Raw genomic sequence first — 12,936 nt, 5'->3', positions numbered from 1 at the left:
TCCTCATACGATTTTCTTCATCTGAGAGCCCCCACCCCCAAGTTTCCTCAAGGTCAATTTTGATGGCTCTGTCCTAGATGGTGGTAGGAGGGGAGGGGCTGGTTTTGTCATCAGGGGCCCGACTTCAAGTGTGGTGGCAGCAGGGGGTTTCAGCTCTTCGACACCTCGGTTCCAGGCGCAGAGTTACGGGTGGCTTGGATTGGTTTGCGTTATGCGCGACATGTGCTGTAGGCGACTTCTATCCTTCTAGAGGGGGATCCGGCCACGGTGATTAGCTGGGTCCGGAGGGGCCCGTACGGTGATAGAGGAGTTCATCCCTTGCTCTGTGATATTTGGTTGATGGTGAGCGAGGCTGTCACATTTCAAGCTGTGCATATATATTATGAGGCTAATGGGGCCGTGGACTGGGTGGCGACATTTGTAGCGCGCCACTCAGGAGGCGCCCTATGGGTTGGAGAGGATGAGATGCCTGGTGTATTCCGAGACCTTTTGTTTGTCGATTCTACTAGGTGTATTCGTACCCGCATTGTAGATTCGTCTGTTTCTGAAAAAAAAAAAAAAAAAAAGAAGGTATCTTTTACAGTATCTACAGTACTGTAGTATTAAGAGGCACAGATTCACCACTAAAAGAACAAACAATGACCCAAGGGCTATCGCCCACAAAACTAGACTCCAGTATCTACCACAAATTACAAGCCATCTCTATGTGCCAACAAGCAGCCATCTTTAGCTTGGCATGCAATATGCAAAGATTGTGCAGAAGAGATCGCAGGGAGGAACTCCAAATTCTGGCTGTTAGGGTTGCAAATTGGGCGGGTTGGGCTGGGCTATAAGTGGTCTTCGGCCCATACGAAACACCTAGCCCAAGCTCAGCCAAGTCCATTCTTGTCTCAAGCCGATGTGTTTATACCCAAGCTCATCTAGACAACTTACATGTAAGCTCAGGTTCAAATCGAGCCGGTCATAATCAGCAACAAATTATTATTTTTTTAAATATTCTCATTCCTTTAATCCTTTTTCTATTCATGTTTATAATTGTAAATCTGTATCAGTAGCATATGTACAGTCCTTAAATGGAAGAATTACTTCTTAAACAACTAGGATCTTTATGGCAGATAAATTTTAGTATTATATTTTTACAGGTATGGGGCGGCTGGATTGGACTATTGGGCCGATAAATTATTTTCTCAGGCTATCTTTTGTTAGAAAAACATCGTAGCTGCTAGGGGCGGCAATTAGGCCGGATTAGATTAAATATAAATCGAATTGGATATAAATTGGTTCAAAAATTTATCAACCTAAATCTTATCTATTTATTAAATAGATTAAAATTTTAATTCTAAATCTGACTTATTTATTAAACAATTAACGCAATTCAACCCATATAATCTATTTATTAAGCAGGTCAAGCCAGGTTAAAAGAATTAATAAGTTTTTAACGGCTTAAATGAATTTAAATAAATTAAACAAGTTAAGCAAGTCAAGTTAAACAAATTAAAATAGATTAAACATGTTTCAAACCGATTAAACTGATTTTAAATAGATTAAATATTCTGTAATAATTAAAGTTAATTATTAAATTAATTAAAATAAGTTAAATAAATTAAAATTTTAAATTTGGTCTCAATCTATGGATTTCGAAAAATTGACCGTTGACCAAAATTCATTTATGTTGAATAAGTTTATTTAAATTATACCGTCGGTCGGATCATAAATCGCCGCTGTTATAGCAGCTACGTACTAGTTCACAAATAGAGCTGAACCGAACCCCCTCCGACCCGGTTCACAGTTATCCTCTGGTGTTCTCCTATCCAGACGGTTCCGGAGGAAGACCGAGCGAACTCTAGGCTGCTAGGGTTCTGCTTCCTGATATCCGCTCTTCGAGGTCTCGCTGTTCCTCGATTCATCTAAGGTTAGGTTTTGCATTTTGCTTGGTATCATTATTCCTCTTTTCCCTTTCTTTGATCCCAAAACTTTGGGTATTACTCGAGTGATTGCTTAGAAATCTTTCGGGGGTGTATAGCAATATTAAAATAAATCTTCGTAAGTTTTGAGCTTGAGATTAAATCTCTCTTTATTTTGACGTTCATCTCGATGAATTATATTTGAAATGATCGATTGAGTCACGGTGCAGATTTTTTTTTGCTTTTTGTTTTTCTTTTTTCGTAATTTATTTTTTTGGGGAGGGCGGTTCGCTAATTTTGCTAGTAATCTATCGTAGACCATTAGTAGTTTGATTTTTTTTTCTTCTGAATTTTACGATGAAAATGATCAATTCGAGCTTCGGATAATTGAGATTCTTCTATCTCTGGTGAAGAAATTGTACTGATTTGGTTTTGTTTGTTCTTTAGCTGTGCTTGCTCGCATCTGGAAACAATTATGTTCAAGAACACATTTCAATCTGGGTTCTTATCTATTCTCTACAGTCTTGGGTATGTGGTCTTCTTGATTAGTTTCATCCATATTCGATAAGTTTATCTGTTTGAAGTTGCTGGTTATCTGACATTTTATTTCACCTTTTTGGTACACTTACCAGGAGCAAGCCTTTGCAGATATGGGACAAAGAAGGTGAGTAGCTTTTCATGTTTTTTCTATTAATATTGGGGTGATTTTTCTCTATCTTATATTACTTTTTATCAGGTTTAACTGAAAAAGTCATGAGCTTGGTTGAAATTTTTGATTGTTGTGCAAACTTATTTGTGTTGACTGTTTTATATGAAGGAATAAAGATTTAAGTTTGCATTACCAATGTAATTGCTCGCAACAGTTATGGCAATATATTAGCTATAATCCCAGAGGATTGTTAAGTTGAAAGTCCTTGATGTGTTGCATCTAGATAAGTCTTTCAAAAATATTGACTGTTGAGGATCTTTTGTTTGTATAGAATCTTCTACATACCTTTTTAGGATTCATTAGTATCTATCATTTTTTCCTGGTGACTAGAAATATACCTAACATGCTGATGATGAATTAGATTTTTGGTTGGGTTCTATTTCTAGTTTTCTTAGAAACGTATGAAATCTAAGGCTGAATCTCTTTCTTGGAATTTCTGCAGTTGCCAATGGGCAGATCAAAAGGCCACAGGATGAAGACATCCAGTCCAATGTACTTGAAATAGTTGGATCAAATGTGCAATCGACATACATTACCTGTCCTGCTGATCCTGGTGCAACACTTGGGATAAAACTTCCATTTTTGGTCATGATTGTAAAGAACCTTAAGAAATACTTCACATTTGAGATCCAAGTGTTGGATGATAAGAATGTTCGCCGTCGTTTCAGAGCTTCAAATTTTCAAGTCTGTAAGTCTTTCCAATTGTTCGGTGCTTGGTCAGTTATTTTTATTAGAGAAGATATGGTAGAGAGGATAGATTTGTTGATAAATTGTATATTAGGCATTTGGAGATACTTCTTGTTGGTGTATTTGTAAAATTATTGCAACTGTTTGAAATCAAAAGTGTAGCATATGAAAGTTTCTGAAGGCATAGCTGGTTAGGATGATTACTATTAGAAGTGGAGGTATTTACCTGTATGTTGTTTAATTGTTCAACTTGACTAGTTACCTGGTAGTTGCATATGATTTGCAGTAGAAGTTTGTTCTGTTATCGTTGATCTCTGAAATTGCAATGAGGACATCATTTAAGAAGATGCTTTAGTTTATCTGGGCTTATTGTTTTATTGTTATTATTAAAGGTTGAGGTAGAGGTATTTACATGTACGTTATTTAATTTTTCACCTTGGCTAGTTTCTAGGTAGTCTTGTTTGACTATCAATAAAAATATGTTATGTTATCATTAATCTCTGAAAGAGTAGTCAGGACTCACTATCTAAGATGCTCTATCATGCATGAATGTAAAATTGCATGCGTGAATAGACTTAAATGTTTTTGTTTTGTCACAAATGTTATTGTAGTATATAAAAATACTTGTATGAGTGTTTGTTTATTTTTCTGCTTTGTTCTTAGTAAGGTTTTACATCTAGGTACTGGGTTTGGTGCTGGTACTTTACTGGTATGGTACAACATGGCATGGTATGCCCCCATACCAACACATGGTAAAGGTGCTAAGTTGGAATAACACCTATACCATTTGTTGATGCAATACTGTATCAAGCCCATGTACCATGTCAATTTTCAACCAGCATGGTGCAATACGTAAAAGGTTGGTACTTACATATGGTAACATGTGCATGAGAATTCTGGTATGATCAATTGCATGAACTTGTCAACATTCTGAGTTTGCTGCGATGGCAGTTCATTACATTTACAAATACCAAAGTACAATCCATCAAAATTCAAGATTTTATTCATTTTGGAGCGAAAATAAACATCAAAGATTGACTACGTCTAATAGTGGTCCTTGAAGTTGATATGAGGCCTTTGCATATTCATCCTGAATTTCCTGGCAAAGGGAACTTCTAGCTGGTGAAGGGCTTGCCTTGAATTTTGAAGGACTAGTTGGCAGGAAAGTGATCTTTTACATATTGCTCACTCAATCTATGATCAGGGAACGATCTCAATACTCATCTAACTGGAAAAAAGGCTATAGACATGGTGGCAATAGGAGGCAAGGTTTGATTGCATCTATCTTGGAGGCATGGAATAGAAACCAAAGAGTGAATTGATACACTACAGTTATGATTACTAATGCTTTATGTTATCCAAAAGTTAATGCTTGATGGTCATGTTTCATGTTTTATACATTAGGTCACTAATGTGTTGCTTAAGATTTTCTTTTTGTCCAAATGTTGAAAATGTGATGTTTTTGTCCATTAACTATGTACAAATTTGGAATCATGTTTGTTATTTGGTTCCATGGAGGGTATTGTGGAGCCATATCTATGTTAACAAATATTGAAATTTAAAAGTTCAAAAATCTACATATTAAATAGTTCTCTTTTTTATTAGTAAATTTGGTAGTTAGCAGAGAAAACAGACATGTTTTATGGATTAAAATTGTAACCTTCATCTAAACAATGTTTGAGTTGATACATATGTGGCACTAAAAGATGTTTTGTTGAGATGATTGTTTTGACATGACTTCTTTTACTAAAGATAAGCAAGGGGAGCAAGTTAAGAGTTATGTTCAGGCTTGATTTTTAAGTAGACTCATGACAAAGTTGGTTGAGACATTTTTGGAAGTTCTTAAACAAAAGTGTGGTTCCTTTATGAGGGTGGTTCATTCTATAATTGAACTTCAGATAGTGATCAATGATATGCTTTATATTGACTTTGAAATTCAAGTTGTCTTATATTCTCTTTGGCTACTCATTTTTGTATTCACTTATGAGATTGTCAAAAGAGTGTGGTTTAAGTCCACCAATGCAAAGGTTTGACAATAGGCAGAAAAAATGTTCATACTTACTGTCTTGTTCGGAACTTTAATTTTGAATCAATTTAGGTGGCTAGACATTATCTTTGATTCAAGGTAAGAATCATTAAGGTGATTTTTGAAATGTCATATTTCTTATATCCTTAAGCTAATTGTGGAGATTGGATGAGAAACATATATGTTTTTAACAAACAATCTTTTAAGGTTTTCTTTTCTATTTTTTTTAAAAACAAATTTAGTTATTTTCCCTATATGCCCTTATATCTCCAATTTCTCTCTTGCTGAATAAGATGCTTGGATATGTTATCGTCACTTTTGCCCATGCACCACTGTTGGTAGGCTGGCTAGGAATTAGAAACCCTATTTCTTTTACAAACCGTTAAAATTGTTAAGTTTAAAATGTTGAGATTTGGTCCAAGTCTTAATTTTTCAATTATACCAAAAATTTTCCTAATTGTGCTTATATTCATGTAATTACTACATGGTGTATATGACATCAATAGCCTTGCATATTGACGATAAGGTGATTGATCAACCTTGTAAGCTCATGGAATAGTTTTAATTCAAGATATTGATTTCCAAACACCTTGGTGTCTTGATGTAAATTTTTTGATGTTTCTTGAAAGTATGTAATGATATTTAGGCCCCGTTTGGCAGAGCTATTGGCAGTAGAGCTTTCGGAAGTAGAGCTTTTTGAAGTAGATCTTTTATAAAAAGCTATTTGCTGTTTGGTAACTATATTTTTAAAGTGCCGTGGAACTTTAATATTTGTTTTGTAAACAAACTGAGAAAGTACTTTTGGTATGACAAAATGACCATAAAAGATATTGTATAGTATTATACAATAGAGCATAATAAAATATAATATGTATTAATATATAAATATATAATATAGTATAAGATTACTGCAATGTAATATAATATTATTATAATATAGTAATATAATATTGTATACTATAGCATAATAATATAGCATAATTTGATATTATATAACATAATATATCAATATATTATGATATAATGTAATATAATATTATATTTATAGTATAATACAATAATAAAGGTATAACATATTATAATTATTATCATTATATATTAATATTTTATTAATATAATATTTTTAGGAACTAATTTTTGGATTTTTTGTTTTCTTTGTTGGGACTTCTGTAGATTTCTGTAATATAAAGGGACATTTTCTGTAATTATAATATTTTATTATGGGTATTTTGGTTCAAAAAGAAAAAAATTTATAAATCAAAATAGCTTCCGGATGCATGCTAAAAATGCTTTTCCGAAGAAGCTCTATTTTGGAGCTTCTTCTGAAAGGTTGTTTTAGCTTTCTAGCAAAGCTAAAACAACTTTTCGATTTTTTTACCAAACACGTTTATTATATCCAAAAGTACTTTTAGAGGGTTAGAAAGTGCTTTGTGGCCCACAAAAAACTCTGCCAAACAGGGCCTTAGTAGTTACCTCTAAAATTTGAGTTGATTATTAGAGATAAGAGAAATCGGGCCTATATCGCTTCCATTTAAATAATTAATCTTTTTCGTGAGTAGAGATATATATTATTGCAAGTTTTGTATTTTCATAGCAAGAGGACTTTTAATAGGAATAATTGGCAAGTGAGGCTTATAAATCTGACCTTAAATAGCTGGGAGAAGGTTTGGCAGTTATGGTATTGATTTGATATTTAGTTTATTCTTATTTTTTTCTTTCTACTTATTATCAGAAAATTTGTCTGTCAACCATTTGCCGCTTCTCAAAAACCACCACCTTATATAATTTACATAAACCATGATAAACTACCACTATGTTCTGCTGCAATCAAATGCTGGAATATCTGGTCTTCACCTTCCTTATTCTATGACCACTGTTAGGGTCAGTGGATTCAGAATTGTTGATGCATTTCTTTTGTCACTGTGTTGGTTGGGGGCACAAGCAACGAATCCTGCATTCCCCCCCTCCATAGCCTCCTCCTTCCAGTATACTCAAGATTCAATATTTTCTGGCGAAGTTTTTAAGTGCTCTGTTCTGTTTGCCATTTTTCCTCATCCCATGAAAGTGGACAATTATTACTGTTGAATGAACAAAGATTTGGACCCAATTTTTAACAGATGATTGTGTTGTATTTATTGCAGACAATCAAAAGCAAGCTAGACCTTTCTGACTCTCAACATCTTTATCTTACAGTCTGTTACACGGGTCAAGCCATTCATCTGCACCATGCCCCTGAAGCTAGATGATGGATGGAACAATATTCAATTGAACCTTGCTGATTTTACAAGAAGAGCATATGGTACCAACTATGTTGAGACACTCCGTGTGCAGGTCCATGCAAACTGCCGCCTAAGAAGAATTTACTTCTCTGATCGTCTTTACTCGGAGGAAGAGCTCCCACCAGAGTTCAAACTTTACCTCCCAATGCAAGTAAGTATTTCCACCTTTTTCCTATTGAAAACATCATTGCTGTAATTTCTTTCATCTTGCTTGTTCTGCATCCCCTACTCATGCATTTTGATTCAAATTCAGAAGGTGTAGCACCAGAAGAACAGCCAGGAAAGTCTGGGAGTCTAGCATTTCTCTAGAATGGATCTGTCAGAAACATGCTATGAGTAGGAATACAAGCTTCTTGGGCTGGCCATGTGACTGATATAAGCGTACCACTGCCATCTCTGAACTGGTTTCTGTTATCAAATTGGTTGGTTAGAACTGTTTGACTAACTAAATTGGATTTCTTCAGCTGCATGTGAACAAAACCAGTAATTATGGCAATATCCACATATCATATTTCTAATATAAATATGGCCTTTTCTTGATTTGTCGAGCCTTTACATATTTTCACTTCATGCTATGATCTTGGTTATTTATGCTCATGTTACATATATGAGGAGAATGTGCATTGTTAGATTCATGGTTGTATAGTCATTGCTTGTTCTTACTTAAGCAAGTGCTACGTGGCTGGTTCTGTTTGGTTATTGCTTGGAAAAAAATTGGAAAAGTTAGTCCTGTACTAATGTACCTAATATCTTGATGTATTCAGCATATTCGCCTCAATTTTCCTAGGTGTCCTTACTAGAGGTTTAAAATGCTTATTATTCAAATAATGGATATTGTTCATCTAAGCAGTGCTAGGTAGTTATTCTGTCTAGTTCATTGGTAGTACAGGTCTAGCAGGCTGAGCAACAATAGGCTGCTGGTCGATTGTTGGGTTTTTGCATGTCCATGCTTATTTGTTTGATGAAAAGGGAAATAAGAGCAGAACACGGAACTAGAGCTTCTTTCCTATCTTTGATGGCTGAATAGATGCGAGTAAATCAATTACCATAAAGTTTAGGGAACCTAAGTGCACTATGTTTCTCAGCATATGGGATGCTTATAATAAGATATTGATCAATTAGATATATCAAGAGGTGGTCAACAAGGATGGATTAAGTTTCAATAGGGCTGAACACAGATCAAATAAGGATTGGATGTCAGTATATCCATGTCTATATCTATTTATATTTGATGAATATGGATGTAGATATGGATATTAATCGGATGCAAAATGCATATCCGTATGTGTTAAACAGATACAAATATATATTGGATTTGAAAATACTGTCAGATAATTAAATTTTGCGATCATAAAATTAAAAATGTCATTGAATAGGAGGTACATTAAGCAATAACATGTTGCTATGGTGATTTGTTTTCTTAAAGTTGCACCAGTGCTAGATAAGATTAAATAGGATTACATACAAAAAATGGATATTCGGATGTGGCTAGGATGGTGGAATATGGATTCGGATGGATAATGTCCGGTCCACTCTCAGCCGTAAGTTTCAAGGCAGTTAATATCCAGAATTTGCTTGAGATAGGGTCTACTTGCTCTATAAATAGGGCTGATATTGGATATTAGATATTAGTATTTTTCATGTATGTACCTGCTTTTTTGGGGGCAAATGTGAGTATGGGTATGGATGTAGATATGAATCAAATAAAGTTCTGATATGGACATAAATTAGATGATGTGAACTTTGTGGGAAGAATACTATTCCGCTTTATGCTATGTAAACTAAAGAATACTGCCCTTCCAGCTTTCCTTCATTAGCTTTCTGAAGTAAACAAATGATTGTCCAAAGCACAAAACAATGTGTAATTCTTATTAGATTCTAATAGTTCTCCTGCCATTAGGATTTCAAGAAGCCTCCCAAATTAAAGATATGAATAGTTTTGCATGAAGATATGAATTGATAAATTTTGATATGTGAATAGTAATTGTATATTTGTGATTCATATTCATAGCGTTTTCTTTTGGTGGATCAATTACAAATGCTTTGTAATTATTAAAGGATAAGATCCAGATAGATGTGGATCTGAAAGGATGAGATCTATTTTGACCTTTACCATAAATTATTAAATATTCTGCTTTGTCATCTCAATTAAATGTAACTAGATATTGGCCGTCGGCTAAAGGGAGATGGTCCCTGTACGAAGAGACGACAGAGATTAGATTTTCCTGTTGCTGTTCTAATATTACTTAAAAAATCTTGCAAGCAACAGAATTCCTATCAAGTCGTGATAAATCTGTTATTGTATATTGAATTATCAAATTTAATGTTTGTTTGAAAAATTCGGTAGAATTTGGTTGGATTTTTTAAACCAATCAGGCCTCTTGGTCTGTGTCTAAAGGCCCATCCTAGTTTTAGCACCTAGCACAAATCGAATCTGTGGACTTGGTCCGTAGGAAAAAAAAAATATATTATTATTTTTTCCTACTGCAGAAGTTGGGTTTGAGTGGTATTAGGTTGATCTGGGTTTTATCCGAACAGACTGCTCATTGTATGAATCCTACATCAAATTTAGCTTAATTTTGCTGATTTTTTTCGACAAATTTTTAAAAATTTATTTACACTTGTAGCACTTGCAGGTACGCACCCTAAAATTAATAATATATTTTATTATATACAGAAAGAAAAACGATTGTAGCCTATAAAAGGAGCCGATTTTTTCTAACAATTGAATATCATGTTGTGTGGGCATCAAAAACAGGTCTTGATTGTCAATCAGAGAACTTCTGGTACTACAGAATGTATTATTATGGCTTAAATCAGTCATAAAAAGCAATTATAGGTCCAGTATCCGAATCTGGGGAATTTAAGAAAATGTTGAAAGGAAGCCATGTCGGCTTGGTGGACCCAGTTCAGGCCTTGTGCTGGCCAGCTTGTCCCAACGTTACCCTTAAAATGGCAAAGAGAGGCGAAAAATATCATTCTCGCCGTGACATAAAACTAGGGTTTTTTGGTTGGGGGAAGTTTCATCTCTATTCTAATTTCAGGGTGGAACGGGAATGCCTCAACCTGCTAAAATCTAATCTAAATTCTACTTTAGATTTCAAATTTCATTCGAAATCTGGTTTTGATTTTAGTTACGGACCAAATGCATTAGGAAATGTGGCCATTCTGATTTCTATTCTAATTTATTTTGATTCTAGCCGTGAATCAAATGCAGATCTAGCAACAAAAAAGAAAAAAAAGAAAAAAAAAAGAAAAAAAAAAGAAAAAAAGACTTGTTTGGGCTTGGCCCCTGGAGATATTTTTCTTGAGGTGCCTAGGCATTGGCAGAGTGGGAAAGGAACTAGCTTATGCTGGAAATTACAGGTTATTAGTTTTTATTGTAGGTGTAGCTATGATGCTTACTACGTCTATCAATTTTTCATATGAATCATGGCCATTGAAAATGCAAATTAGATCACATTCTTTTTAAGCTTTATAATCTATTTCAAGGACATTTTCATTAGTGTTTTGACACTCCTTTTATAAAAAATTAAAAAAATTCTGATGCAATAAGATTAGTGTGGTACTACACCAGGCACATGGAATGAAAATTCAGCATCGCCTCCACCTCATATTAACGGTCGCATTATTCTGAAGGAAGTGGCATGATCATTGAAAGCATCATATAAGAAAAAAATCACTGCAGAACTTCATATTAGTGATCGCAATCTATGAAACAAGAGGCATCATCATGACAAAAGAACATTACCTTATAAAGGTTCTAGATTTTTTTGTAGAAGTGAATATTTTTCCCAATGCTCAAGATCTTCCATGGCAACAAGAATACAAGAAGCCCTCCTTCGTGAATATTTTCGGGATAAAAAAAAAAAAAAAAAAAACTATGGTTGACCGTGAAATCATGAATAAGGTTCCACAACGGTATTGTGCGAGAGTATAGAATCGGAAGACTTGTAGGCCGGTAAGAGCAAGAGAAGGTACTGACTAATTGTGTGATATTTTGCATGCTTTGAGTTCTTCATTTGAAAAGATTTGAAGTTTAAATTCATTTGGAAACATCTTTCTTGATGGACTTTGTTTTCTCGATTTAGAACCCAAGATAGCAATAATGCTACTTTTTGTGTGAAAGCCAGCATAGGATTTGTGGGCAATCCTTGGCCCAAAATTGGGACGGCTATGAAATATTGATTCAAAAGTAATTTCCTGATGCTCATTCATCTTCTTCACGAGCCACGTTTCTATTAGGTATATTCATAGCATCATCTGACTCCATTAAAAATGCCCTAGGACATTCATTAAGAGCAAAATCCTTATTATCCTAGACTAGAAAAAGAAAATAGTCAAACATTTGATCAAGAAATTATAAAATTAGCCATTTTATCTCGTTGATGAATTTTCTAGATGAAAACTATTGCTAAAGTGTATGAGAAGCAGATTCCAAGATTAGACCCCAAATTTTAAGTTTTCTTGCATAGTTTCCAATTATGGAAACATCAGTCTTGAGGCCATGATCACCATGCAAATATTGTTGTTGGCATCCGTAGAAGCGAAGCTTGCAGAGGAACTAACACGTCCAATTGTCATGCCCCAATCCATCAACATGAATCGGGCTGATATATGGCTGCACATCTGGTAGGGTTTGGCCCCAAAAGACATTCAAGGCCCGCCAAAATTTTTAATTCCAAAAGTAGATCCTCCATCCAACAATGAACAGGCAATGACAATTTAGAGTATCTCTACACTCCATCATAACAATTTAAACAATCAAATCTTAATAATTTAGAAATCATTTTGGTCAAACATTCAAGAATTTTCGTTACTGCTATTTTCAGAACACTATTAGACAATACATAAATTTTGATCGTTTCATTGTTAAAATTTCAAATAAAGTAACTATGGCTTGACCCTAAGCTCTCCAGCATATCATCCAAACCCAATCCACACTTCTTAACATTTAGAAAAGGGCAAGAAAATGAATAGTGAGTTAACAATCTATTAAGTTAACTCTTCGCCTCTGGTTGGATAAAGCATATATATAAAAAATCGGCTAGGTAAGTACATATATCATTATAAATAATAAAAGAAAGTAATTTTGTAGATTTTAGAAAAGAGTTTTACAATTAGCATGCTGAAGTTCAACAATTTAATGATTCACCTTTCAAAATATTAGTATAAAAAACCTATACTTAATACAATTATTAAGAAAATTCCTTTTTAAGAGAGTTTCAAAAATATTGATAGTTGCACCCTTTTTTAGTTTTTGTGACTATAACATGATTAGTCTCATCACAAGACTCAGAATCATATTTGGTCTTATGGTATAGGCCTAAA

At 34.2% G+C, this 12,936-nt stretch overlaps 1 protein-coding gene across 1 annotated transcript; it reads left to right on the top strand.

Annotated features, from left to right (window-relative positions):
• The first annotated feature begins 1,747 nt into the window (after positions 1-1,747).
• BUG22 (cilia/flagella-associated protein) lies at positions 1,748-8,145 on the top strand. The gene is made up of 6 exons (XM_008805247.4): positions 1,748-1,912; positions 2,352-2,432; positions 2,537-2,568; positions 3,056-3,297; positions 7,520-7,756; positions 7,859-8,145. Exons 2-6 carry the CDS (start codon positions 2,380-2,382, stop codon positions 7,865-7,867), a joined length of 573 nt encoding a protein of 190 aa, XP_008803469.1. The 5' UTR covers positions 1,748-1,912; positions 2,352-2,379; the 3' UTR covers positions 7,868-8,145.
• Positions 8,146-12,936: the final 4,791 nt, after the last annotated feature.

This window comes from Phoenix dactylifera, chromosome 12 (genome assembly GCF_051530095.1).
Source record: "Phoenix dactylifera cultivar Ajwa chromosome 12, Ajwa_hap1_PhDact_Kaust_v1.1, whole genome shotgun sequence".
Lineage (NCBI taxonomy): Eukaryota > Viridiplantae > Streptophyta > Magnoliopsida > Arecales > Arecaceae > Phoenix > Phoenix dactylifera.
Note: the sequence above shows the minus strand (reverse complement) of the source record. Positions and strands in the feature narration are given on the sequence as shown.

Coding starts and splice junctions, on each gene's coding strand:
- BUG22 (XM_008805247.4), top strand. CDS start 2,380: ATGTTCAAGAACACATTTCAATCTGGGTTCTTATCTATTCTCTACAGT. Junction 2,569..3,055: donor GCAGATATGGGACAAAGAAG/GTGAGTAGCTTT, acceptor GAATTTCTGCAG/TTGCCAATGGGCAGATCAAA. Junction 3,298..7,519: donor TCAGAGCTTCAAATTTTCAA/GTCTGTAAGTCT, acceptor TTTATCTTACAG/TCTGTTACACGGGTCAAGCC.